Here is a 27,846-nt window from a genome sequence, read left to right as displayed (position 1 = left end):
AGAGTAACATCAAACAACCGTGGAAAAGCCGCACGCAGATTCCCGTCACCACACCAGAATGGCTTCAACATCCGCAGATACCCCCGCTGATAATGCGGCCACTCAGACGCCGACTGCGATTGTCGTCGTCGGCATGGCTGGTAGGGAATATACGCACCGCGCCTTGCGCTCACCGTGTCGCTGACCAATATCACCAGGCTCCGGCAAGACGACCTTTATGCGACGCATCAATTCATACCTGCACGGCAAGCAGGATCCCCCCTACGTGATCAACTTGGATCCCGCTGTTCTCAACGTCCCTTTCGAAAGCAACATCGACATCCGCGATTCGGTCAACTATGAGGAGGTCATGAAGCAGTACAACCTGGGACCAAATGGCGGTATCTTGACGTCGCTGAACCTCTTCGCAACCAAGGTTGACCAGATCGTCAACCTGCTCGACAAGCGTGCGGCGCCAGACCCAGCGAACCCCGACAAGAAGCCTATCAAGAACATCCTCGTTGATACTCGTAAGTCTGCTGATTGCGTCAACAGGCTCTTTGCTAACACCACCGCAGCCGGACAGATTGAGGTGTTCGTTTGGTCCGCCAGTGGAACCATCTTGCTCGAATCTCTTGCGTCTTCCTTCCCGACCGTCATCGCCTACGTTATCGATACCCCTCGAACCACCTCCACGAGCACATTCATGTCCAATATGCTGTACGCCTGCAGTATCCTCTACAAGACCAAGCTCCCCATGATCTTAGTCTTCAACAAGACCGACGTGCAGGACGCGACGTTTGCCAAGGAGTGGATGACGGATTTCGAGGCTTTCCAGCAAGCTCTTCAGCAGGACGAGATGAGCGACGTAATTGGTGGCTACGAGACATCCGAGGGCGGCAGCGGTGGCTCTGGTTACATGGGCAGTCTCCTCAACTCCATGAGTCTCATGCTCGAGGAGTTTTACTCCCACCTCAGCTTTGTTCCCGTCAGCTCGCGTCTCGGGACCGGCATGGACGAGTTCTTCGCTGCCGTGGAAGAGAAGGCCGAGGAATTCAAGCAGGACTACCTTCCCGAGCTTAAACGCAGGCGAGAGGAGCGGGAAGAGAAGAAGCGTCTTGCCCGCGATCACGAGGTGGAGAAGATGATGAAGGGAATGTCGGTGGACGCGGGCAAGAAGCCAATGGTCGTCAAGCCCGTCGATGACGACGACGATGGAGTTGATGTCGCCAGCGACGTGGATGACGACGACATGCCAGATGACGAGGACGATCGCGAGGGACTCCAGGCTCGTTACGAGGCCGCGATGGAGGCGGAAGGCGACTCCATCATGGCCGATGGTAGTTTCGCAAAGTATTTACACACGCGGCCGACATGATGTCGTCACACGCAGGTCACATTTATTGATACAAAGTGAACAATTGGGTAGGGGATGGCGTTTTAGACGGTTGCTGCATTACCATGAGATACCTCGAAAAGGAGAACAGGTGCAGAAGAGTGCCTTGCTCTATGAATTGATTTTGGACCCCCAACCTTGAACTCCTGCAGCCCTTGCGCACACATTGTGTTGTGCTTAAATTTTGTTTCATGGCGTCTTTCGTGCATGTCCCTTGTATGAGACACACTCCCCGGCTGAATAAGGTGCGGCTCCCTGCCAGATAGCCAAGACTCTCCCGTCGACTCTCGAGTCCGTCATTCCGTGTCTCATCCAGCGTCTACTCTCGAATGCGCAGCATCACATCGTCATAGCCGCCCCGCCTCTCCAACTTTAACACGTCGCGTGAATGTCAAATGCTCTCTGCTCATATTTCTTACCCCGATCATCTCGCCTCGAACTGGACCATTCTGCCCAAATAGTCAATATGCGCTCTCCGCGTTCCCAGAATCCCCTGCCCTCGCCAAAGCATGTAAAACTCACCTCTTGGTCCGCTCCTTGTAGAGAATACGACAACCGCACTCCTTGCAACGGATAGGATCGGCGCGACGGAGCTGGAACTTGAGACCGCAGTCGCCGCAGAGGTACTGCATCTGGGGGCCCTCGGTGCCGTAGGAAGTGTAGGCGGCCGCGCTGGGCGCGGAGGCGCCGCCGGCAGTGGGGACCTGGTAGGCTTCGCGGGACATGTTGGAGTGGTATGTTGTGTTGTTCTGAGTTTTCCGTAGGCAGGAGAGAAGCGGGTCGTCGGGGATGGTTGAGAGTGCGTCGGATATCGAGATTCTGGCAGTTGGAGCGATTTTCTTGACGACAGGCGGCGGCGGGTCGGATTGGAAATGCAGAGAGTACCTAGAGTTGGTGGGCTGCGATTACAATTTGTTAGGCGGTGAGGGCGCATATGATCGGCAGAAAAAGGTTGCCTCGGGCGGTGTGGTCGCCCGCTGTTCCTCGGGGTGTGGAACTCTGGCGAATGGAGCCTCCGAGCCGGCCCACTTCCCGAGGTTATCGCTGTTACTGCCGCCCTGATTTCCTGGGGAAGACAGCTGCCGGGAGTTGAAAGAAACAACTCTTGGACGCCGCAGCAGGCCCAACGAACCTCTCATCTTCGCATTGTTCTGTAGCTTATTCCTTTTTCTCCCCCGGCTTCCCAAGCCCCATTCAAGCTCTGTATCACTTTGTAAAGCGACAACATAGCGGGTCTTCTTTAAACCCCCCCAGCGCAAACAACGCCTCTACACCACCGATAATGCCAAAGCTCTACCCGACTTTCCACACCAAGACGAAAACCACGATACCCGCCCTCGCCAGCACATCATGACACCAAGCTCCCAATTCGATGCCGGCGTAGAGCATCCCGAAGGCCAATGCCCCTTTTGCGTAATCGCAAACGAATACTTGCCCTACGACCCCTCAGAGCCACCCCAGGACGACTCGACGCTCGACCCGAACCGCATCCCTACGCCCGCCTTTGTCGTCCTCTCAACGCCGCTCCTCATCGCCTTCCTAGACATCCTTCCCCTGTCTCGCGGCCACCTCCTCCTCTGCCCGCGCGCCCACCGCCCGAAGCTGACCGACGCCTCGCCCGAAGAGTCGGCCGAGATGGGGCGGTACCTGCGCGTGCTGTCCAACGCCCTGGCGCGCACGACGGGTGTGGAGGATTGGAACGTCGTGCAGAATAATGGGGCCGCAGCGGCGCAGGTCGTGATGCACATGCACTTCCATCTTATCCCGCGACCCGAAATCCGCGCGAGCGGACGGTATAGCGAAAGCTTTACCATGTTTGGGCGGGGCCGGCGGGAGGAGCTCGACGACGAGGAGGCGGAACATTTCGCCAAGGAGCTGCGGGAGAACGTGGCGGACATATTGAGGGAAGAGAAACACAAGTCAAAGCTCTGACGAGGAGGATGAGGATTTTTCTTTTTTTAAAAAAAAAAAAGTTTGATTAATTATTCATTTCATGTATATGGGAGAACTTTAACGTCCCGGCTGCGAATTCATCGCAGCACATGTTGCAATGTCGTAGCGTTGATTGGTTTCCTTTTACTCATTGTGTGAGTCTACCGCTTTCCTCACTCATTGCACCGCTGCCCAGATCGAGCATTTACTCATCATCACCGAAGAAGACCTTGACACCATCCGGGAGGAAGGTGCCGTCGCAGACCTTGAATCGGTCGGGGATGGCAGAGATCTTCTTCAACTCATCGTCGGTGAGGGACCAGCCGTCGAGGTCGTAGTTGGCCTTGATGCGGCCCTCGGAGACGGACTTGGGGATGACGCTGACGTCTCTGGCCAGGCCCCACTGCAGGAGAACCTGCTGGGGAGTTCGGTTCTTGGACTTTGCGATCTCGAGGAGGGTCTCGTTGGTGTAGAGGGGGGAGTCGGTGCTGCCCAGGCACGAATAGGCGGTGGCGTGGATGCCCTTTGACTTACAGTAGTCGAGGAGCTTGGGGGAGGGGTTGCAGGGGTGAAGCTCAATCTGGTTGACGGCGGGGACGATCTTGAGGGAGATTAGTATGACAACTCATGTTGTATGTTGCAGTAAGTCAAGGTACCTTGGTGGAGGGGTCGCTGAGGAGGCGCTCGAGGTGGGTGAGGCCAAAGTTGGAGACACCAATGTTCTTGACCTTGCCGGTGTCGACGAGCTTCTGCAGCTCGCGCCAGGTGTCGACGTAGTCCCAGTCAGGGTAGTGCTTCTTGAGGTCGTCGGGGTCGGTGCTGGAGGGCCAGTGCATCAGGTAGAGGTCGACGTAGTTGGTCTGGAGGTTCTCGAGGGACTTTGTGATGGCCTCGGGGACGCGCTTGTGCCAGGGGTTGTCGAGCTTGGTGGTGAGCCAAATGTCTCCGCGAGGGACACCCGAGGCCTTGATACCGTCGCCGACCTCCTTCTCGTTCTGGTATGCAAAGGCGGTGTCGATATGGCGGTAGCCGTTCTTGAGGGCGGCCTCGACGGCGAGCTTGACCTGGTTGGGGGCGGACTGCCAGGTTCCCAGGCCGATGGCGGGGATCTTGGCACCCGTGTTGAGGGTGAAGGTGCGGGAGGTCTGAGACATGGCTGCGGATTTGTCGTCTAGTGTGGTATACTATAGAGCCGGGGGTATCTTGGAATAGAAAGCAAAGACTCGGAACAGGAAGAGATAGAGAGAGAGAGAGAGAGACAAGTTATCGTGGAATACCAAAAGATGCGCCTGGGGGGGATGGGGAAGAGTTCTTTTGTATGCACACGGCGGGAAATCATGTCAGCAGGCAGTAGAAGCAAGCTACGATGGGCTCGGTATCCTTTACACCTCGTCCTCGTCTCGTAGTACAATCGCCTATCTGTCTACCCGCCCTGTACTGCTTAAGTATGTGCTGGTTGTGTACTTCTCCATGCGCGAGAGGGAGACTTGTGTGGGAGGAAGGTCCAGTCCATTGAGTTGTTTGCCCGCCGACCCCTGATCCCGCCATGCCGCCCCAAAGTGTATCCAGAGTTGCCCCTCCCCCCACCTCGTGTGCGCCTGGGAATGACGCAGGAGGAACCGGGGACCGAGGGGCTGTATCATTTTCTTCTCTTTCCCTGCTATCTCTGATGCGCGTCGGATGCGCCTCGTTGCGCCTGTACGCGGGGACTTGCCGACCAGCGATCCGCCGACCTATCGGCTTGGAGCGTTTCTGTCTTGTCTTGTATCTTGGGACCTGTCAGACATGGCAATCTGGTTTCTGCCGTTGTGCCGCTGTCCCCGAGAGAGCAGCTTCTACAGGTCAAGTATTCCTTCGTTTTGTCTTTCTCGGTCCGTTACCCTCGCAATACCAGATACCTGCGTCATATGCCTAAAACACTCCCAATGGAATGTCATCATGGCAAAGGTATTCAACAACAAAGGGGGGCCAAGATACAAGAAATAGAGAATTGGCCGGGCAAGTCATGCCGAGCAGAAAAATCAAGCCGGCCTGGACCTAGTCGCAGTCAGCCGTTTCGTTTCCAATGCGCCTGATTGGTAGCGCTTCTTACCCGTCCCAATCCGCGTCGTTGGAACGGGAAAATGTCCACCGACGCGCCATATTTATTTTACTCTATCTATCCGTAGATACTTCAAATTCCCATACGTTTCATCCTCGCCCCGTCCACTCTGCCGGGCCAACAGGACGTCACACACGCACCGACTCCCACACAGAAGCAAATATCAATGACGATGCGCACTTGGTTGGCCCACGATAGGCGGCGCGTGGACTCGGTGTCCAGTTTTCCCGGGCCTGTCGAACCCAATGTGGGCGCAACCTGACGTTTCTCCTGTGCAGCCGCACGAATGTCTTGCCAGGAAACCCCCAACCTTGCGACGACCCTTGGTTTCAATGGCACCTGTGTTTTCCTTCTTTGTTGAAGAATGAAGAACTTGCTAGAATGTTGTGGAAGGAAAACATGTACCTCTGACTGTTGTTTCCCTCTTCTGCTCACCTCTCCTTTTCATAGTAAGCTTCCTTTGTTTCCCTCTCTCGTGTATCGCCTCTCTTGCCTTGTGAGCGGTTGCTGGTTTTCCAAGTTTTGCCGCTTGTCTGAGTACGGAATCGGCTCCTAGAAAGCGATCATCTTGCTCCATCTCCCTTGATGAAGCCATCCCATTTTTCTGAGAACTCTCGATCTGAGGGAGTAAGTGTCTCGGGCCAAGACTTTACTCTCTGTAAGTTGGCCGTAGAAAGGGCTTGGGCTAAGGTATCTATGCCCTCTCTGCTGTCCCTCATTTCAAGGTCTGCAACGTGCTTGTCTGTAGCCAGCCACCTAATGGGATTCCATTCATGAGTTGTTGTTGCAAGCCCAAGTCTATGACTTCGGTGGCTGGTGTCAGCTGGTGTCAGTGAATCAATCCACAAACGACGGATGACACAAGACGGCATGTCGTTGGTTTAAGCACAATGTCGGATTCAGATCCCCCAGACTCGGGCCGACCACTTTCGGCCGGACGGTTCGTTCGGCAATGTCCAACATATCCCGATTCATGGTACTCAACTGATCCATCAGTGGCGTGATCGTCGTATGAGATCAGCCCAGCGGAAAGGGCTAGACGTAGCCACTTGTGACATCAAGTCAACCGCAGTGTTTCCTGCGTCAAGTGTTTTCTGGTTCAATGTTCATCATTTCAAGGCACATATCGAGCCACTTTCTAGACGCTTGCTCAAGCTATTGTGGTTAGGTATGGCGCAAGTCGTTTTCCTTGCTATCATCATCTCCTCGCTCATTTTAGAATATGACCAAGTGTGCGACTCCCTCAGGCCACAGAAGTCCTAGGCGCTTAAGCGTAGCCCCTGTCATTGGCATCCTGAAAAGTCCATACGAACAACATATGCCCGTGACTCAGATCGTGTCACGGTCTGGACTGCCCGAGCTCGTCATTGGCTCCCCGCCGGGGCTCTGATACCCGCTGTCTCGTCGTCCATCTGATGCTTCGTAAACTCTATCAGGACGTCGCCGACAATCCTCTAGCCCGTCCACTGAGCCTCGGCTTAATCTGCTTGTCCTTGCTCGCTTCCTTCGCTTAAGCTGACCGTTGCTAGTTTTAAGACTTTGGTAATAAATGAAACGAACATCACTCGGAATGGCATGGTTTTCATTCACTTCTCTTGGCAACCGTTGCCTGTGGACGAGAGTTCAGGCCCTAAGCCGAAGCTTTATCCCAGTTGATGATTGCCAGACCTCACATTAGCCTATTCAGCAGCAAGGCTCACCGTTTTCAAGAGCCGGCAAGCGGATGGCAGAGTGCTAAATACGAAGCAGAGAGACTGGTTCACAAAATGACCTGGCATGATGAAAGCACCACAACTTCGGCCAAGATATCCTGTCTCTCCTACATGCTGCCCTCCGACGTTGGTGGTGCAAGAGCGCAAACCAAAACTTGTCTGCGGGTCCCTTTCCCCATTGGCGACGATACCAGCAGAACAGGCCCATCTTGCCAGCATAGGTATCGTCTTATTCACACTGACGATGAGGAGTGACCAGGTGAATTGGATATATTAACGCCGACGCCAGGGCACACACATCTAGTAGAAAGCATTGTACCGCCGCAACGAATTGAAACAAAAAAGCCCAAGAGCTTGTAATATCTAGACTACCGACTGCAGCATTGTGCTTCTAGTTTCAGTGCATCTGGAGTGAGCTCAGGTAATGGAAGCATACAGTTTCTGACTAAAGAATCTTTGCTACAAAATCATCGAGTAAGATGGGGCTTGCCTCACAATGCTAGTACCAAGGTGGCGTAACGTTCAGAATTCCAAACCCGTCTTGTATTCTGTTTTGTTTAATGAACTTTACCATGATTGTTAGTTCTTATAGGGTGTTCCCTATGCATGAAGTGAATATGTTCGTGAACGACGGGGGGCGAAATATAGGCTTGTCTAACGACGGACTATTACCGCGATGTCGAATCTTTGGACGTTTTTGAAGTTGGGCCCCGGCAACTTGAACTTTCTTGCTTCGCTGGCTCGCCAGACCATTCAAAGCTCTTTTGTGCATGTAGCAATCGGATCTGATGGTGATGTGGGCTACCGTAGGCGTCAATCATTGAATACAAAATTGATAAAATTCCATGTGCCCTCAATACTTACTGGACAATGACATTCTCCTCACCCAAAACAAACCGGGTTTTGGAACTCAGAGTAAGACGTTTGATTTTCCTACGAGCTGCTAAATACTCTGGTTGTTCCATTTCTCGGTCCATGAATCGGAGTAAGATGAAATGCGAATAAGGAAATCCAACGAAGGCTGCTGGGTAGATAATACAAGAAACTTGCAATTCTCAGCTGTATTTCGATCAACTGTCATTGTGCGTCAACGGGGCATGAAAGTACAAGAGCACCTGACGCAGCAAGTAATATCGTAAGGTGCTCTCTCGTAGAGAGAATTGGGTTGAGCCCGGCGCCATGCCTTTTCCAAACGATGATAGCAGGTAGGGTAGGTTTGTTGCATACTCCTGCACCCTCCTACCACTGAAGTATCGGCAAAGTATCAACAGCTTCAGGCGCACCACAATACACACCGTGCTCTACTGAACCACCACCGGACTAAGATACCCCTCTTCCTGTCTCGTGGCCCGGCAATGGCAATTATTAGTGCATCAACAGAACATGAAGCGATAATAAAAAAGCCTTCACAAGTCACAACGCCGCTTGACAGCATCGTCTATGACAACAGTCAGATCGAAATATTGCGTCCCACTCCCCTTCAAATCCAGGTTTTTGTCTGCAAAGCAGAATCATTCAGCAAAAGCGACAATTCGACTTCTGGCGAACCGGCCAAACGCGGCCCCGTCCCCCCATCGTGAGCGGATCCCCGGAAAACTCCATCAGCCGAAGCCGGACGGAAGGTCGGGGGCTAACGGCTCTTTTCAGCCCCCAAGGCTCTTCCCCAAAGCCACCACAATCGACGTCGTCCAAAGGCCAACTTTTGATGCGGCCACGACTCCTGCGGCCAGCGAACCATCTGCCTACTCTCGGCAATCAAGCCAACCAGGGGGGCTGTAGAACCGGCCTTTTTTTTTTTTTTTTTCCCTTAGGGAAGGGGAAAAAATCAAAAGGCAACAATTCATTGGACAGGCGTGAAGAAAAGATGGGATGCACATCGAGAGTCGGGTACAGCTGCGTCCGAATTGACGCCCGATTTTATGGACTAGGCGACCAAATATCTAATCTCTCGCCCCAGGCAATCTTATTGCTGCTCTTACTTCGGCGTTTCTCCTTTGAATACTCTCAAGTCTCCCCCTCTCCCTCAGTCCGAAGGGAAGAAGACGAAACGAACTACATCCGTGCGCTCGACAGCGATCGAAGTGGATGGCATGTGAGGGCGTTTGCTTGCAAGTGCTGCATTCTGTCGCATGTCGAATATAGCTCGGCTGCACATCAGGTAGTGAAAGGAGTGGGATTCCGTCAAAATCCCTTCGAAAGAAAGCGTATGTGGCCTTTTGAATCGCATCACAAATAGTATGTCAAAGTATAATATTGATGATTGTTTCCTCGCTTCGTCATTCACTCGTCAAGCTTATGGTCGGACACTGAGGGACTGATGTGGTTGAATATAGTGGAACGTGGTACTGCTACGTAGAAGAGACGAGTCTACTCTTCGGCATCACCACCGGCCGCAACAGCCTTGACGGCATCGCCATTGGTAGCGGCGGGTGCCTCGGCAGCCTTGACCTCACTTTTGGCGGGGGCATCTTCGACGCCGTTGGCAGCCTCCTCCTCCTCCTCCTCCTCCTCTTCCTCAGCGTTGTCTTCACCCTCAGGTTCATCTTCTGCTTCCTCTTCCTCGTCGGCAGCCTCTTCAGCGTCGGCCGCGTCATCCGTGGCAGCGGTTTCAGTCTTCCGCTTCTTCGATGGAGGAGCTTTCTCTGTGATTTCTGTACGTCAGCTGTTTGTCTAGATAAACCGGCGTATTGAGCGCTGCTGAATGGCTTACCGTCCCCGCCGTTCGCTTCCGCGTCTTCCTCGGCGTCTCCCTCTCCCTCTTCCTCCTCTTCCTCCTCCTCAACGTCGTCATCGCCTTCGTCTCCGTCTTCCTCTGATTCATACCTTGTAGACAGACCTTGTTAGCCGTGAACTCGAGGTAGATGGAATACAAGCCCGCGTCCCCGTAGTCGAGGACGCAACCGGAACCTCAAAAAGGGCTGGCGCATAGTTGCGATAACATTGAAGCTCCACTGACAAGGTAGCTCCAACTGCGCGTCCAAGTTCGCGGTCTGAGATGCGGCATCACTCGATGTCCACGGCTCCTCAAAGGAAGTCGACGATATGGGTAGGACAGGGACGACTTACTCCTCTTCCTCTTCACCGTCGTCATCGGGGAGGGAGACAAGCTCCTCGTCCTCTTCTTGCTTTCTCTTGCGGGTAGACATTGTGAAATAGAGCTCCGTAGGGTTCAATTGGGTGTGTTAGGATGTCTCGGGGTGAGATTTCAGTAGGAGACTGACAAGATAGGGATGGGAAGAGAGAGATATGTAGGAGAAGTAAAGAGAGAAAAGAGAGAGAGTTGGGGGGCGGCCAGAGGAAAGGTAGGCAAGTCGGCGCAAGGAAAGCTGTTTGGGGGGGGAGGACGGGGCAAGGCCAAAGGTGGGCGGGAGCAAGTCGACTGGTGGTAGCTCTTTGGAGCGTAATGGGCGGGCGCGAGGAAGAGAGGAGAGCAGGGAGTGTGAGGCAGTGGTGTGGTGCGGCGGTGCGGCGCGCAAGAGTGTGAGGGGGCCCTCGGGGAGGGAGCTCCCTCTCAGCTCGGTGGTGCGTCTTCTGCCATACTGTTTGCGAGGGAACGTGTGCGAGGCAGCGCCAGAGCCAGAGCCAGAGCCAGAGCCAGAGCCCAAGGAGCAAATGCTAGGCTTTGGAGATTGGAGCAACACCCAGTCACCCAGTCAAGCCCAGAGACAAGAACTAGGCCAGGACTGAGAGGAGGGAGGCCAAGGTGGATAGATGGAGGGTGGCTGGGGGCAGCTTGGAGTCGATTGTCGAAGGAGGGGGGGGGTGTGTGCAAGCCGGCGGCGACTGAGAGGAAAGGAAAGGAGACGACCGGCGGACAAGGAGACTGTACAGTGGACAGACGTGAGAGAAAGAGAAAGAGAGGATCGCGCAAGGGCGCAGGCGCAGGCGCAGGCGCAGGCACCGGCGTGGGTGTGGGCGTGAACGTGGTCGTGGGCGTGGGCGGAGGAATCGGGTTGGGTGGAAGATCCAAACAGGGAACCAAGCAGACTGACTGGCGCAAGCTGGTCGACGGTCACCATCGACCTCGAAGTTTGACACTCTGGTTGGTCCGTCGAGCACGAGGAGCTCGGACCTCTCTTGGGAAGCAACAGCATCATCATCCCTGCCCGGACCTTGGGTGCGTGCAGCAGCAGTGCAGCTCCGAGGTGGGAGAAGATGAAGCTCCGATGCCCTGCCGTTCCTCGCACCACCAAGCCAGACGCCAGAGAGTGCCAGAGCTTCCTCAAGTTCCTGACCATCACCTTCACCATCACCCCCATCCGGAGACTCCCCCATCCCCCCCCCTCACGTCTCCAACTCGCGTTGTTCTCGGTTGCTGCTGCTACCACCCCCTGTGTGAATCGGAAGCAGGAGCTGCAAGCTGTAGTTGAGAAAGCCAATGGCAGTTCTCAACCACTAGCAATTTCTTGATGCGACCACACCCTTGGTGTAGATGAGGAAGTCACCATAGCCGACCGTACACTGACGTGATTCCATACGGAACGGGACGTCATGAGCACCGTCATCACGTGCACTGAGCTGGTCTCCCCTCCACTGTCCCATAATTCGTATTTCCGCTGCGTCTTTAATCCGGGGTTGGGTGCCGAGCTCCGCCGTATGCCTCTACTCCCTACGTGCATTTGCAGCCTTGACAAAGATTGACAGCCGATATTAATGAGATGAGCGGATGCCCTAGTCCAGCTGAACAATCAACAGGAGAAGACATGACCGAAGAATTGGAGAAAAATGGACAAAAGGGGAAAAGTTTGATCAATATTCTTCAGACTGGACGAGATCATCCTCTAGGAAGTTGCGGACTGGTAATCAGCGCGCTCATTCATCCGGCACTGTCCATCTGCCACCCGAGGGAACAGAGATGAGGAAGTTGGTTCACCGCGTTGGCAGTAAGGAGCGTCGCGTACGCGAGGTGCGACCACAGCCGCAAATTGCTCTCATACTCCAGAGAAGCTGTCCCAAGTTGCCAACTCGTGCTACTCAGCAAGGGTTGTGACTTGTGTCTTCAATTGACAAGGGTCGCGTGAATAAGGGAGAGAAAAGCCAACAAGTGGAACAGCGTTGACGCTCCGGCGTTTGGGTAGCGTTAGATACAGCATGTCCGTACGGATAATATGCTGGTTTGGCCTGTTGCATTTGGCGGATGGTACCAACTGTGATGGGCACGCTTCCTATCCGTGATCAGCTTATCGAAAGACCTTGGCTATATGCGAGCCCCTCGGGTAGGGTGGCCGAGAGTTGGAAAGAAAAAAAGATTTCTCTTGTGGCAGCCATTGGGCCGCGAATCCGACTCGAATCCGACTAGTCCGAAGGTTCCCCTCTCGGTGGTTCCAGGGAGGATGAGACATTACCGATCATAAATCTTGAAAGGGCTGACATGTCGATGGTCTGAACCAAGGGAAAGGCACAAACAAGAGGATATAGCTGACTTGGGGACGGGGCACACCGAAGAGATATGTACTCTCAGTGTCCATTGCTCTGATGTTCTCGGGATGGCCAGCTTGTTCCTGAACATGGGTGTGGCGAGTATGCTTGTGGGGCCTATTGAGATGCACAGCGGGTGGCACGGTGGTATCCGGCTCCGCGGTTGGCATGGCTTCAGCCAAGGGAGAGGTATCTGGGCTGGACTTGCCCATCAGCGCCGCCGCCGAAAGTGTTGGTCGATGACAGGTCAGCGATGCGTGGAATAAGGTAGTCTTAAGATTGGGGGTTTTCGACCTGGAGCGGAAAAGCTGACAAAGACTGATTGCAGTAAAATTGCTCAAAAGAAATAAGCAGGAACAACAGTCTCGAGCGCGAGTGATTTCTCCCGAGGATCGAGATGGAATTCAAGCGGATCGAAGCGAGAGGATCAAGAGCGTCGAGAACAACTTCTCCATGCCTTGTTGGTAACGGGTCCGATGATCGAGATCAGCATAGTAGCGGCTGGCATGGAAGAATGAATGATGCATGCCCACTGGTAGCGATGTGCATGAGAGCCGCCAGATTGGTACCCGTTGGCCCTCTTAGCGGCGAAGGGCTGAAGGCTTTGTGGTCTGGGTACTTTTGTAGCTTTGGAGTACGAATACACGATTTACTGATATGACATCGGTTCTCAAATCCTCCAATGGGGTATGGAAAGAAAACCAAATCAAAGCCAATGTTATTTCGTTGGTGGGAAAAGAAGAAGTTCATGACCGTTTAGTCGATCCATATTCCATAAGTGGACGACAAAAGGCAAGTATCTCCAGACGGAAAGGAGGAGCAGAATAAAGTTCCTCAGAAAAAGGGAAGGGAAAAATAACCGAAGAGGAGAATAATAGAGGAAAGAGGGGAGAAAAGTCCCTATCAACGGCGGAAACTGGGTCCAAAGCACGAAGAAAAAAAAGACAAGAGGAAAAAAGAATTTCTCCCACCTGATGAGTAGGATGTAAACGAATCAACAAGCTGAAAATGACAATGGAGGTGCAGATTTTCTCTGGGAGACAGCCCGAAAAGGGAGGCTTGACCAGTGAGGAATCTGAGGATCGGAATCAGGCCCTTGTCCGGGAAATTGTAAGGTGATTGGGCAGTGGATGATGAATACTCGATTGGGAATAGCTTCAGGCACCAGGGGCACTAGCAAACCCTCTTCCCGCGAAGTAGAGTGGCCAGCAAGCCTAAGGTAGAGGAGGGTCGGCCCCAAGCTGTTCCAGTGGGAAGGGCCGCCGGTGCCGGACTGGAGGCAGGCCTTGTTTGCTGGCCCCTGCAAGCAACGGCGCTGCTTGAGCCCCCTGCAAGTGGTTGCGTCTGATATCGGGAGGTTGCAGTGGTCGCTGGTGTTGAAGGTGGACGGTCAGTAGCGGGCTCGCTTCCGGGCCACAGGCCTCGTGTCTCTGACCTTTGTGTCTCCTTTGCATCTTGTGAGATATCAAGGGGTTCATACTGCCGGTCCTTGTTCCTCGATTACCCGTGGGCCGTGGACGAGGGGGGCGCGGTGCGACACGATACGATGAGTGTGATTGTCGAAGTCGCCCGCTGTCCGGGTTCTCACCTAGGGAACTCGTTGCCCTGTACAGAGCTGTGCCCGACCACCTCATCTGTCATTTTTGCCCTTCTTGCCAGCTCGTGAGTGGGTGTCATGTCGAAATATTGTTGGACGTTCCGGATGCACAACCAGGTAGGGAAATGGTCAGGGCGTTGCAATAATACCAAGGGTGTTGTACAGTTACTGGGCCCAGGTGATGCAAGGGAGGCGGGAAACCCGCTCAAAGAAACATGAGACGACGGTACACATGCCAGAGCGTGGATTTGCTAGCAATTGCAAGTACTCTTGTCGATGGGCCACATACTGAGTTTATGGGTTCTGCTTCTCGAAGGAAGAAACGGGGACCTGACCAGGAAGAAGAGGACCGAGGACAAGGGCGACACGGGTGACATGGGGCCTTGGAAACAAGCGCTGACCGACTTGACCGGGCCTGGGTGGAATACTGAGAGATGATTGACGAGTGACTGCGGGGAAGGATGGCACCTTGGTCCTTAGCAGCAGGTGTGCGAAATTTGGTGACGATATGGATGGAGTGGTGAATCGGATTGATGAGATTTTTCACATTAAATGTGCCTGTGCTCGCCGACTTGCAGTATCTGAGTGAGCCTGTGAGCCTGTAAGCTTGGGAGATGTTACGACGCCGGGGAGACTCATTCAAGAGTCCACGATGGGCGGCGGGATGGCGCTGGCACCGGCTCTGACCGACTCCCGTCTCTCACCGTTTTAAACAATCTGCGAAGCGCGGCTTTCTTCCTTTTCGGAATGGGATTTAGGTTGGCGGATGGCCGTTGATTTCTTTGATTTTGGTTTTGTTTTTGGTCTTAGTCTCGGCTTCGGTAGAGGGAGGAGGAGGAGGTCTGCCAGACTCCATGGAGTCCATTCTAGGTTCGGCGTTGGCGGCGTCTCTCAGTGTCCGTTCCCGCAAGCAATCCGTAAAATGTATCCGTATGAAGTATCCAGTCCTTGCTGTGGATGGATGGACGCAGTTGTGGCAGGCACGGTCAGTATACGAAGTATCCGTAAGGTACAGAGATTGCAGTGGTGTCTGCTCACCATCATAACCGGAAGGTTTGAATTTGATAACCAAATTGCCTTGGCATATTTTCTGGTGGACCGTCCGCTTCATCAAAAAAAAAAAAAAAAAAAAGACTTGGATTATTGGATGAGCATACGGATATTGAATTTCCATACGTTACGGATACCGTCCCTTCGGACCCTTCCTCACCTTGCTTCGAGGGAGTGACCACGTCAGGCGAAGAAGAAGCGAGAGAGCATGGAGACAGCGAGGACGATCCGAGTCTATCCAATCTCCTCATCTTATTCAGTCCACTCAGCTCCTTCTCCTTCCTTCCTTCCAGTGTTCTTGACCGTCGTTGTCATTGTCCTCATTTTCGTGGCTCGTCCCTTCCGCCGTCACTCTCTATTTCCTGCACCTTCCTGCACCTGCGACCTGCCCCTGCCTGCTGCACCTGCGACCTGCGTCCGCTCTGGCACTAGCACTGGCACTGGGCACTGGCATCATTCGATCGCTCCCTCCTCTCTCTTTCTTATCCATCAACAGTGCAGCTTCCTCGTCGTTGTTTTCGGCGGCTCTTTCCCTCCAACGCAGCCCTCGTTGTTCCTTGATCCCTTCCTGCTACTTGTCTACTGTTTTTCCCCCGGCATCCGACATCGCGCTTCTCGTTGGCGCAATTCGCCCGAATACTCCAATCTTTTCCTTTTCCCCTTCCTCTTTTCTTCTCATCCCCTCCGTTCGTTCACGGTTCAACTGGGACTTGTCTTGGACTTCCTTTCCTGTCTATACAGCACCTTTTGCTATTTGTTCCATCGGTCGACCACTCTCGGTACTAGCACTCTGACTGTACGTCACTGAGGCGATCCGTCTGCCAGAGAGTAGCCAATCACCAGCCGTTTCCGATACCCGGTCGTCGCCTTTCTTTGCTTCTGCCTCGTGGCAGCGTTGCCCAAAATCTGACGCACGAGTCAATCGCCCTTTCGTCTCCGAAACACTTCAAACTTGGCGCCGCCACGAACCCCCAACCCGCCCTCATACTTTCCGTGCCACCAAAACAGAAAGGTTTAGACGACGCCTTTGGGACTTGGGGACTGGAACCCTTGAGGATTCCCGCCATCGCTTCTCGACCTTCGACTTGTCTCTTTCTGTTTTTCTTTTTCTTGTTTTCCCGCCTTGCCTTGCGCTTGAGCCAATGACGACGCCCCGGTCTGGGTCCAAACGCTCGCTTCAGTTTTAGCATCTTCGTCTGCGACAACAGGCATCTGCCCCCAAAGGAGATTCAGGTCCCCCCCTCAAACACTTCCGCCAACCGCCAACCACCATCCTTTCGTCCAATCCAATCCAATCCAATACCTCTGAACGACTGGGGACTCCAGAGAAGGACTGGAGACCTGCCACAACACCACAATACCACTCAGCCTGCCAGCATACCGCACCAGCCGGATACCGCTCCCTTGCTTTCTCCTCACTCTGCCGACGACGACGACACTCTCCTGCATCTGCATTTATGTCCGTACCTGCCTGAGCGGCTCGTCTCCGGCTTTCTGCGTTTTTTGCTTCGCAAGTCCCGGCCTACCATCTCCCAGCTCAAACGACGCTCCTTAACTCAGCCGTTGGGTACATCTCTGATTCCAACTTCACCCCTTACATCCAGCCCCCGGTTTGCATGCGCATGCGCATGAACTGTACTCAGGGTATCACCTCGTCTTGTACGCCCTGTGATGCTGGAAACTTGCCGTTCCTTGCTCGACTCGTCCTGAAAGCCACCTTTTTTCTGCACCATTTTCGCACCGACCGTTCTTCATCCCGCCATATCCCGGCCATCAGCAGCGATCGCCCATTGATCCAGCCCCGCCCGGCCAATACCCGTCGCGAGTTGCTGAGACTATTCAAAGTGGGTTGCTTCCAAACGCAAGGTTTATGCATGTGCCGCAATGGTATCGTCAGGAACGCTTTTGACTACCCTACCACAATCAACCTGCACAATCATTGCAGACACTTGACCGCCCTGTCGTGATACCAGCCACAACCCATTACTGCTTTATCGACAACAGACCTGCGAAACAATATCATCATTTGCAATTTCCACGCGTTGTGCGCAAACCCAATTGCTCCAGGAGAACTCGCCATTGCTACACGACGGCCGGGGGGAGTCAGCCAAGATGACCCTCATGGCCGTGGCAGCGGACTCTGGCCATCCCGACGCCCAGATCACCCCGGGAGCCATGGCGGACCAGGACCCTACTGTCCACCGTCAGAATAGCATGAAGCATCGCCAATTCGGTATTTATGCTTCAAGGCGGACCCATCCGAAACCCAACTCAACTTCAGACGTTCCAGAGCGTCCCGACTCCGACTTCCCGACAGCCTATCCACCAACACAGGCACATCCCTTGCCCACATCGCCTCCACGCTGGGACTCACTCTCCAAGACCTCGACCAATTTTGGAATGCAACAAAACTCGACAAACCCCCAACCGCAGCCACTATCCCCTCGACGTCCTGCCTATGATTCTGCCCAGCACTACCCCTCCTCCCCTACGTTCCCCTCGCTGGCACCGAGGCCGGGTCATGACCTCGACGACGACTTGAGTGCCGACGAATGGACAAGCAGAGCCGCTCGCTCGATCAGATCTCCGATCCCGTACGACGAAGACGACCGTTCCTCGATCGACACCATGCAGGTAGACAATTTCTCTCGCCCGAGAAGGCCCAGCATCAAGCAGCCGACACAAGATTCATACCGACCTCGAGCCAACTACCCGTCTTCAGAGCCCCGTTCTGACCCCAATTCGCACCATCAAGCATGGCCGCGACCACGGGGCCAGTCCGGATCATCTGCGAGGTCGGCTTCAACGTTTGCCTCGCTCCCAGCTTCGGGAGGTGACCTCTACGAGCCTCGCGCCCCCTCTCGTTTACGAAGTGCCCCGCCTCCGTCAGGCCTCACCCGTCCTCCGATGGCATATGGCCGCATCGACAGCTCGAGCTCTGGTCTATCTACGTACGCGAAGGAGGCGCCGTGGATGAGTGGGGAAGACGAGATGAGATCTAGTTACCGATCCCAGATGACTGCGTCGAGTGCACAGGGAACGTACGTGACGGAAAGAAGCAGTGTTCTCACCAAGAATAGCTCGATCCCATCGCTGTACGCTAACGGGGAGGAGCTTAGTGTCGACGACGTTATGGGAATGTACGAAAAGGGCTTCCGGGACGACTCGAGCCCCGAGGACCACGACGACGATGACGATGTGCGTCCAGTTCCAGCGGCGGAGATCAATAGGAGGAACACGAGAATGCTGGAGGCACTGAGCCAACCCTTGGTTGTACCCGCCACCTCGCTGGCTGTTCCGGCTTCGGATACCATCGTTCGTGAATCCACCGAGATGTTCAGGGTACCAGGATACCCAGCCTCTTTGCCGAAGGAGCTCGGCTTGACTGACTACGATCGAAACGACGACGACAAAGATACTAATGAGAAGCGAGACTCTGCGAAATCTCTCCAGAGTGACACACCAGCCACGTCCCCGCAGATGAGCAGCCCTTCAGCCTCCTCTACGCGAACGGCCGTGGATCCAGAGCCGGTTGAAACTGAGGAACCGGGCGCACGGGACCGATACGGGTTCAAAAAGGCCAACCAGCATATCAACAGGCAGCAGTACGACGCCTGGGACAAGGGTTATTCCGAATACCTCGACCGACGGCGCAAGAAGTGGACCGCATTCATGAAGGAGAGCGGACTCATGACGAATCAACCTGAACGATTCCCTCCCCATAGCGCGAAGGCAAAACGGTTCGTGCGGAAAGGCATTCCGCCTGAGTGGAGAGGGGCTGCCTGGTTTTACTACGCGGGAGGCCCTGCCATCTTGGCAAAGCACTCGGGTCTCTATGAAACCCTGGTGAAGAAGAAGGCTAAAGACATTGATATTGAGGCGATTGAGCGAGATCTTCACCGGACATTCCCGGACAACGTGAAGTTCAAGCCTGCAAGCATGGCGTCGAAGCCAAACACGGAACCATTGCGAGACGGCGAGCCAACGGACGAATCTGAGAATGGAGCCAAAAATGAGCCAGTCATCATCTCTTCTCTCAGACGAGTATTGCGCGCTTTTGCCATTTACAACCCACGTATCGGATACTGTCAAAGTCTCAACTTCCTGGCCGGCCTGCTCCTTCTATTTATGGACTCGGAAGAAAAGGCCTTCTGGCTGTTGAACGTCATCACCCGGCTGTACTTGCCCGGCACCCACGAGATGAGCCTCGAAGGCTCCAAGGTGGACCTTGGTGTCTTGATGAACGCTATTAGGGAGTCCATGCCTGCTGTCTGGGCCAAGATTGGCGATGATATGGAAGGCGACCCGAACGCGGCACGACCGGCGAAGCCGGTGAAAAAACCGAGGGTGAGGAGAAAGAACCAGCCTAGCATCTCGTCCAACCGTCTGCCGCCCATTACACTTTGTATGACGGCGTGGTTCATGAGCTGTTTTATCGGCACTCTTCCTATTGAGAGCACGTTGCGGGTTTGGGACGTCATCTTCTATGAGGGGTCCAAGACTCTATTTCGCATTGCCTTAGCCATCTTCAAGCTTGGAGAAAACGAGGTTCGATCTGTCACGGACCCCATGGAAATGTTTTCCGTGATCCAGGCAATGCCTCGCAAGCTGCTAGACGCCAATACTCTTATGGAGGCTTGTTTCAAGCGTCGCAACGGGTTTGGACATCTCAGTCAAGACACGATCGATACCCAGCGGGAAGAAAGACGTGTCAAAGTCCAAACAGAGCACCAGAGAGCCGCCACGTACGCAGGCGCCGTGGACAGTGCCAACGCTACCGAGGCCGAAGGAGAGTTCCGTAGGAAAGGCACCCTCTTTGGACGCAGGAGGCTTGGTAGATCAGCAGAGGTATCGTGAGCCCATCGCAGAGGAGGAACAAAAGTTGCATGCATGCATTAAGCCACGGCGTTTGAGGGAATACTTGCATTTTAAGGTTAATGACTAATGGCATGCGGGACCATTGGGAAGCGAAAACGGATATCATTCTAGAAGAGGGCAGCGCGGTCACACCCCTAGCATATTGGATTTTTGGTTCAGCATAGAACATATGTGGAGGGAGTGTTCGAACGGGACAAGCACAGTCTCATCAAGTTGTAGATACCATGTCTAGTAGCATCACACAATGCTCAAGCTTTTCTTTGTGCATTGCTATCCTGTGAATATTCATTATGAGTGCGCTCCCTTCCCGCGCGAGACGCAATGAGTAAGGTATTGGGTGTCCAGTTTGTTTCGGCGTCGTCACAAGAGTGCTGAAAAGCGACATGTTTTTGGCATTCTGTAACAATTTAGTATGGACGCCGTCCCGGATGAGGCTCGCTCCAAAAGGCCAATGTTCTACGTGCTCCCTCTCTAGCGCTATGGGACAACGCAGCCTTTTGATCCACGCAAAGGACCGACCACTGGTTGTCGAAGCTCTGCTCATGTTGTCTGAATGTTTGAAAAACTGATCCAGCCCGTTAAAGCATAGAGAAACTGAACTCCCATCTCCCAAACGCCGCTAATGCTCAGTGTCCGAGATGGTCAACGCCATCGTTTTTTTTTTTCCACCTCTTTTGTAGTCTTGCTCAAATCGCTCAAGGTATGTCCGGAATTCCTTAGCCATCTCGACGTTGTGTCGTATCGCGTTCCGTTCTTGTTTCGTCACCCTCTTCCGTTACGCTGCAGTTTATGATTCACACTGTTACAACGTTTCACGCTGGCCATGCTCGCTTCATTTGGCATGCGTATCAGAGGCAGTAAAGCTAGCGGGGCCCTTTGCGTAGCGCGTGACGTATTGCTTGGCGTTCTTGTCAAACTCAACGCGGTTATTCTTGAACTCGTCGGCGATGCGGGCCTCGAGGGGGTCGTCGGGTAGGGGCTCGATGAGGAGGGAGCGGACGGCCTCGAGGACGGCAGCGAGCTTGGTGGCGGGCTTCCAGTTTTCGGACTTGAGCATGCCGAGGCAGATGTTGCCGCTGGCGTCGTTTGTAATGTTTGGGTGGTAGATGCGGGTGGCGAATTTGACGACGGGGGCCTTGAAGGGGTAGTCCTTTGGCAGGTCGACGAGGACGGCAAAGGTGCCGCCTGCGTAGGGGGTGTTTTCGGGGCCGGTGAGGGAGACGTGCCAGGCGTGGAGGTCTGAGTCGCGGGCGAGGGCGATAGTCATGCCCGTGGGAGGGGTGGTGGTGACCTCGGTCAGTTCCTGGGGGTGGGCGTTTTGTTAAGGGATGATGATCTTTGGGGATTGAGCGTTGGGGAGAAATATGGCGTACCTTTGCAATACGTTTGCTCGACATGATGGGCGGCGCTTCGTGGTGTTGGTGTATATTCTAGAGCATTGATGCAGGAGCAGAGTTAAGCACCAGGTCGGTGAGCTTTGCCGAGTGGGTGGGAGCCGGTCACTCAAGGTTGGAAGCTCTCCAACGGCAGCTGGGTGGTGGGGCGTTTGAGGGTCAAATAGCTATTGGCTGATGTCGTCGGGTGGAGGAGTACTGCCCTGGAAGATTTGCAGACAATCCCGTTTCTTGGATGTTGGGAGCACAAGTAGCAGAAAGGGTGTCGAGGTTGGTCAAGAAGTTGGTGACGATGCAGTTTCCAGATTGGCAGTGGTGTTCTACGGTAGTGTGGGAGGAGAGTAAGAGCATGGTACCTAGTCAGCTTGACGTCTCGGCCGATGGCGGGGTAGCTGCTTCAAAGGCGTGGTGGGGTGAGGTCAGAGACAGCAGGGCAGTCGGGTCGGAGCGTCACAGGGCAGTGCTAAGGAAGAGTCATTTACTTGGGCAATTCATATACCTACCCAAGACACAAGAGGGCGATTGACGTTAGACAGAGTCACTTATAAGTCGTTTCGAGGCCATCATCCTTTGTTTCCATCATATTCTTCGGGCTGATTGCAGATATTGTCGTCTATCCTAAGCGAGCCTCATGGTCTCCTCACAGCAAACAATAATAATTGAAGTGTCCAGAGTCTGGATTGCACCCACAGACCACTTGGGTCAGGTAGTATAAATATTTACACTAATAGCCTGTAGACAAGCAAGCGATTCTTTACCATCACGCATCTATCTAGATGTCACAGGTTCTGTTAAGCTCTACTTCCACCACTTCTCAATCTATGAGACCCAGCGAAGGTAGTCATTGAGGCAACACCGACAAAAATTACTCAGACTAAGCCAGATCCGGGGCCCGTCCTCTGACACTGTCAATCAAGTCTCCAGAAGTAAGCTAATTAGTACGAGGCATGATGCTCGTGCACAAGGTTGGCGTCAGTCAGTGCCGCCAAGACCGACTGTAGATCTAGACGCCTCTCTCTCTCTCCAATCTCTCCGTGTCTCTCTCACCATGGTGCATCTTGGGGGCGGCTGCCAATTTACGCAGCAACTCGTTCAGATTGGGGATTGGGGGGACTGGGCGCGCGAGCCCGCTTCTGTGTGGGTTGGGCGGCGTGCTTGCGACCGAGGCACCGACGTGGCTGGGGACCAACGGACGAGACCAGCTAGGTACGTTGTGCATATCCTGAAGCGGTAAGAACTCAGCATCTCGGATCTTTGCATCGGGACGCTTGTCTGGGGAGTTGAGACGAAGGAAACTTCCGCCAGTCGACTCACAACGATATCGTAGTGCCAAGGTCTTCGTGCCTTTCTCGCGAGTACCACGGACGTTTTTGATTTATCGCACTCTCAACAAGGTCACCCGGTCGACAACAACATTGCTCTTCCTTCTGGCAACAAGATGGCAAACGTTGGACATGTGACTTTCTGCCATGTGTCCCCTAATTACCTCCTAGCTGGTCTTATGCTGACCAGATGGCCGGAGAGGGACCAAGGGAAACGCCGCCGCAATGCAAGATGCAGTAGCGGATGATCTCTTGGCCAGGGTATCTTGGGTGCTTGGGTCCGGACCTCTGCGATGCCCAGGCCCTAGGCTGCTTAGCAATGGCGTCTCGCGGGATCGAGTCGAGTAGAGAGTCTCGGGGACTTTGAATCATCGCTTCCCGCGCGGCATGCAAATGGAGCCAGTCCAGACTCCAGATTCAGATAACGCATGTGTAGTGTATCGTCAGGCTTCCCGGCGTCTTCCTGTTGCGCCTGCGGCCAGCCCTTCATGACGATAGGAATCTAATCTACCGTACGGCGTAGGCTGGCCCATTTTCATGTTAGGGTGCGGAAATTCATTCAAAGTGCTCTGTGATAAGATGGCTAAACAAAGACCGGAGCGGAGGGAGCAAAGGCACGCACCCCCGATACAACTCGGGGATTGACAGCAACCGAGAGACCCGATAACCCCGGGCTCATCCCCCACTGACCACAGCAGCGCTGATTCAGTGACAATCAATTATCCGCAGTATCCATGGATACCTTGGGCCGATGGATCAAGGACACCCGAAGTGCGAATGCGGATGCGGATGCGGCAGGCTCAGCCACCACTCAGAAGCCCGGAATACGACGCTACTCCTGCACAGGTCGTAATTTTTCATTCTGCTCAGTCTATCAGTCTCTCTGGTTTTCGTTAGCGGACTTTCCTTGGCAAAGTGGTCCAGAGCGGCGGAGGAAAGCTGTGATTCATCACTCAACTCTCGTAAAGACACTACCCATCTCACCAAGTGAGCCTTTATGGAGAGCTCACGTAACTACTACGGGTACGTTACTGGATTACAGCTGCGCTTCTCTTTAAGACAATATTACTCCGGCCGATGTAGCCGTGTCTTCCTGCGGTATCGCCATACCGTCATCCTCTCTATAGGATATCCATACACTCAATGTATACGCAGAGCAACATACACACACATTCTCATCAGCACCATCCCATCTCGTCCTATCCATCATAACCCCGTCCCAATTCTCGGCCAGTGGACTCGCCGGTGCATGAACGAGAAACCCTTAGCTCCAGCTCTAGGAACCCATCCGAGTCAATTCCCTCGGCCGGGCCCCCGCCAGAACCTCCCTCCCCGCGCCACTCGACATCGAAGTACAATCACCTTAGGCTCGGCCGTCCCTCTGTGACTTTCCCTCTTCATGCCCTGAAGCCCCGGGATACGTGTATTTGCATGTTCTCCATGAAATAAATGTACGGCAAAGCAACGCTCACCGCACACGTACCACACAGCACCCACCCACTTTGTGAAAACACCCCTGGCCATCCTTCTCTAGTCTTTCAATGACGGCCGTTGCGAACTCGTGGCCCATCTGACGCCGCTTCTTTTTGGAGCTGCTTTACGTACTGTTCACTGGTTCCTGTACGTGCACCCCTGACCTGTTCAACTGCTGAGCTGCGCCCATTCGTCGTCGCTCACCTTACCCTGTTCCTTCGTGTACGGAGTACTCGACCATACCTTGCCTGGGCTTACTTACTCCCTTTTCCTACCTCATGCTGTCAACATTCTTAAGCCAGCCTTTCTAACCTCTCCACTACCGTCAGCAGTCACCTCAACCTAGTCATCATCAACAAGCGCTCGCCCAGCCTTGCTTTTACCTCATGATACCGAGGAGATACGGGCATCTCCAAAATCTTCTGACTCCGAGAGCTTCTCTTTCATAGCACAGCAGGCCCACCAGCACCAAGCTCACAGAGCACGGCTTACGACCGCTTTCGGCTCTGACTGTTTAACCTTGCGCGTCCTTGTCCCCATCTCTATCCAGCGCCATTTATCGGGCACCCTTGTGTCCATTTTTATCCCCAGCAAGCTCCAGTTACCACAACAAACAGACGAAATCAAAGCTCCCATCAAAGCTCCGGACAAGCGCAAGGTCCACAAACACATACAATCAATCAGTCACTCACACGAAGCGGCCAATTGGTCAAAGACGTCATCCCTTTCGCCAATCGGCATTCCAGATTCGGATTATCGAGCCCGTGTTTCAGCGCCAAAGTCCGTCGCTGGGATCCACGGCCAGCCGCGACTGTCTCTCTCTCTGTCAGCGACTCGCCGGAGCAATTCCGGTTTCCACTCATCCTCGTCGTCTCCCGAGGTCCCGACTCAGTCTGAAAAGCAGGCCCGTCTCGTGGTTTTTGTTTCTCCTTCTTCTTGTCATTGGCCACGTTGCAGTCTACAACGAATTCCCTTTCAGCCTCATCACCTTTCATTATGAGTCGACTGGGCTCATGGTTCCGTTCAGCGGGCAAGGTGAGCAGCAATGCGAGCCCGGCCGCGTCGTCGATCAACCTGTCCTCCAAGGAGCTTTCCGCCAAGGAAATGGCCGATATCGAAGGGGCCATGGCGGCTGCCGCCTTCATCATGAACGACGACATTGATGGTGCCGAGGAGCGTTTGCGCAAGGGCGACTCGGCCTTTCACCAGTTGGGCCTGGCCATGACGACATTTCTCCGCTCCGTGCTTGGGTTCGAGAAGGAGGTCATGAACGAGGCTTCAAAACGGCTGGCCGACACGGAGGCCAAGGCCTGGGCGGACTATAAAAAGGCCGAACGAGACGCCACGAGCAGCAGGATTTACGCGCCCGGGACCGAGTTCTTGCTCATCCATGCCGAGTCTCAGCTCATGGCGGCCGTCGTTGCCGTGTTGCACGAGAGTCTGACGGAGGCTCTCAAGGGTTTCTACAAGCTTCGCAAGGCGTTTGTCACCCTTGACAGCATCATGATGCAGGAGGCCAAGGCGTTGGACAAGGAAAGGAACAAGGCTGACCCGCCGCCCCTGCGGCAACGGATGAGCGAGGAGAAAATGCCCGGGAGCTTTGACGACGAAGAGTTTGCCGACCTGGACCGGAACGATGACAGCGACATTGACTTTGTGGACGCCAGCGAGGTTCCCAAGTCGGGTGCCGTGACGCCGGCGGAGAAGAAGGCAAACGGTCCAGCGACGGACGCACCGCCGGCCCAGGATCTGGCGGCGCTGAGTCTGGATTCCGGCACATCAACACCCTCCGGCGACGCGAAGCTCGCCCCTCTCCAGGTCTCTTCGCAAATGGCCGATGACTCGGACACGGACTCTGGCGTCTTCTCGAACCCCGTTGACGCCTTCATCCACAGCGGTGCCAACATGTGCTTCGGTATGCTGCTCTTCATGCTCAGCATGGTCCCGCCCGCCTTCTCCCGCCTGCTGTACGTTGTGGGCTTCAGAGGCGACCGTGAGCGCGGCGTGCGCATGCTCTGGAAGAGCACACAGTTTGACAACCTCAACGGCGCGGTATCTGGTCTGATCCTGTTGGGATACTACAATGGAATTCTGGGCCAGGCGGATATCGTACCCGCGGAACGGGACTTTGACGCCAACGCTGAGATGGTGGGGTACCCCGCGCAAAAGTGTGAGGCCCTTCTGGCCTCCATGCGGACGCGTTACCCGGACTCACGCCTATGGCGCGTGGAGGAATCCCGCGTCCTGGCCCAGCAGCGCCGGCTCGCGGACGCCATCAAGCTCCTGACGACGGGGCAGGAGTCCAAGATGCGCCAGGTGACCGCCCTCAACGCCTTTGAGCTCGCTCTGGCCGCCATGTCGCACCAAGACTGGGAACTCATGCAGAAGACGTTCCTCCGCTGCCTCGAGCTCAACGACTGGAGCCACACGCTGTACAACTACATGGCCGGGTGCGCCGAGCTGGAGCTGTACCGCGACGCGTTCCACGCCGAGAAGAAAGATGAGGTCGAGATGCGGCGGAGGAAGAAGAAGGCCGAGGAGCTGTTTCGCAAGGCGCCGACGACGGCGGGGAAGAAGAAGTTTATGGCGCGCCAGTTACCGTTTGACACGTTCATCACGCGCAAGATTCAAAAGTGGGAGGAGCGCGCAAAGGAGTTGAAGGTCGATCTGGCGGACGCCGTCGCCGTTAGTCCCGCGCAGGAGATGGTGGGCTTATGGAACGGGACGAGGAGGATGAATGACGAGGAGCTGCACATGTCGGTCAAAAGCTTGAGATGGGAGCGGTGCACTCTTCCAGCCGAGGCCCTGGAGAAGGTGAAGAAGACTCCCGACGAGGCTTCCATCCGGTCGACTTGCCTCGCGGCTATCTATAGGAGCCTGGGGCGCTTCGAGGATGCTAGGGCAATTCTGCAGACAGAGGTCCTCAATGCAGACAGGTACGTTCCAAAGGCTGAGACTGGAATATGTGAGACGAATACTAACAAAGACACACAGGGCGGCGTTCAAGGGCTCTACAAAGGATGAGTACCCCCTGCCGACGGCGCACTACGAGATGGCAGTCGTGGCTTGGTTCGAGTGCTGCCAGCCGGAGAAGCGCCAGGTTGCGGCAGACGAGCCCTCGGACGCCGAGGGCCAGGCTAAGGCTGTGGCGGACTACCGCAAGAAGAAGGTGGACGAGTGCCAGGAGTGGCTCGACAAGGTTGTCGCGTGGGAGGCGTTTGTGTTTGACGCTAGACTGGGCATGCGTGTGCAGGCGGCGCTGGAGACACTCAAGTGGTTCAAGAAGAAGAACAAGTGGGCGTAGAGCGGCGGCAGTCAAGATGTATTGTTGTGATTCACTGGACTTGCATTTTACACATACAGGAGCCAGCCTTTGGGCGTATTGGATCAGGGACCTGGGGGACCGGAACACATGGCTTGGTGTAGACTTTGTCGGTGTATATGTGTATATATATACTTGGACGTGTCCGCACGTGGTGCGCACTACGTAGGTAGGTAGGTTACGAGGTCTGGACCGCGAGCGGCTCCGTCTCCATCTCTGGTTCGTATTCCCTCTCCCGTTCAGGACCCAGGGGATGTTCCCCGCCGACGAAG

At 54.5% G+C, this 27,846-nt stretch overlaps 8 protein-coding genes across 8 annotated transcripts; 4 read left to right on the top strand and 4 right to left on the bottom strand.

Moving 5' to 3' along the window:
- Nucleotides 1-58: 58 nt before the first annotated feature.
- Nucleotides 59-1,357, top strand: CORC01_10192 (uncharacterized protein; the record flags this gene model as incomplete). The annotated part of the gene is made up of 3 exons (XM_022621821.1): nt 59-140; nt 198-509; nt 558-1,357. The coding sequence occupies 3 exons, from the start codon at nt 59-61 to the stop codon at nt 1,355-1,357; spliced, it is 1,194 nt and encodes a 397-aa protein (XP_022471635.1).
- A 442-nt stretch (nt 1,358-1,799) lies between these two features.
- CORC01_10191 (DNA directed RNA polymerase) lies at nt 1,800-2,100 on the bottom strand (the record flags this gene model as incomplete). The annotated part of the gene is made up of 2 exons (XM_022621820.1): nt 1,800-1,824; nt 1,898-2,100. 2 exons carry the CDS (start codon nt 2,098-2,100, stop codon nt 1,800-1,802), a joined length of 228 nt encoding a protein of 75 aa, XP_022471634.1.
- Nucleotides 2,101-2,725: 625 nt separating this feature from the next.
- CORC01_10190 (HIT domain-containing protein) lies at nt 2,726-3,307 on the top strand (the record flags this gene model as incomplete). The annotated part of the gene is made up of 1 exon (XM_022621819.1): nt 2,726-3,307. The coding sequence occupies one exon, from the start codon at nt 2,726-2,728 to the stop codon at nt 3,305-3,307; it is 582 nt and encodes a 193-aa protein (XP_022471633.1).
- Nucleotides 3,308-3,512: 205 nt separating this feature from the next.
- Nucleotides 3,513-4,461, bottom strand: CORC01_10189 (aldo/keto reductase; the record flags this gene model as incomplete). The annotated part of the gene is made up of 2 exons (XM_022621818.1): nt 3,513-3,908; nt 3,964-4,461. 2 exons carry the CDS (start codon nt 4,459-4,461, stop codon nt 3,513-3,515), a joined length of 894 nt encoding a protein of 297 aa, XP_022471632.1.
- A 5,026-nt stretch (nt 4,462-9,487) lies between these two features.
- Nucleotides 9,488-10,266, bottom strand: CORC01_10188 (uncharacterized protein; the record flags this gene model as incomplete). Its single annotated transcript, XM_022621817.1, has 3 exons — nt 9,488-9,762; nt 9,831-9,943; nt 10,187-10,266. 3 exons carry the CDS (start codon nt 10,264-10,266, stop codon nt 9,488-9,490), a joined length of 468 nt encoding a protein of 155 aa, XP_022471631.1.
- Nucleotides 10,267-17,297: 7,031 nt separating this feature from the next.
- Nucleotides 17,298-20,042, top strand: CORC01_10187 (TBC domain-containing protein; the record flags this gene model as incomplete). The annotated part of the gene is made up of 1 exon (XM_022621816.1): nt 17,298-20,042. The coding sequence occupies one exon, from the start codon at nt 17,298-17,300 to the stop codon at nt 20,040-20,042; it is 2,745 nt and encodes a 914-aa protein (XP_022471630.1).
- An 853-nt stretch (nt 20,043-20,895) lies between these two features.
- On the bottom strand, nt 20,896-21,460 carry CORC01_10186 (ubiquitin-conjugating enzyme; the record flags this gene model as incomplete). Its single annotated transcript, XM_022621815.1, has 2 exons — nt 20,896-21,366; nt 21,437-21,460. 2 exons carry the CDS (start codon nt 21,458-21,460, stop codon nt 20,896-20,898), a joined length of 495 nt encoding a protein of 164 aa, XP_022471629.1.
- Nucleotides 21,461-25,248: 3,788 nt separating this feature from the next.
- On the top strand, nt 25,249-27,556 carry CORC01_10185 (breast cancer protein; the record flags this gene model as incomplete). The annotated part of the gene is made up of 2 exons (XM_022621814.1): nt 25,249-27,188; nt 27,247-27,556. 2 exons carry the CDS (start codon nt 25,249-25,251, stop codon nt 27,554-27,556), a joined length of 2,250 nt encoding a protein of 749 aa, XP_022471628.1.
- Nucleotides 27,557-27,846: the final 290 nt, after the last annotated feature.

The sequence above is a fragment of the Colletotrichum orchidophilum genome, assembly GCF_001831195.1.
Source record: "Colletotrichum orchidophilum strain IMI 309357 chromosome Unknown Scaffold_99.1, whole genome shotgun sequence".
Lineage (NCBI taxonomy): Eukaryota > Fungi > Ascomycota > Sordariomycetes > Glomerellales > Glomerellaceae > Colletotrichum > Colletotrichum orchidophilum.
The sequence above is the reverse complement of the archived record's forward strand: the minus strand, read 5'-3'. Positions and strand labels throughout refer to the sequence as shown.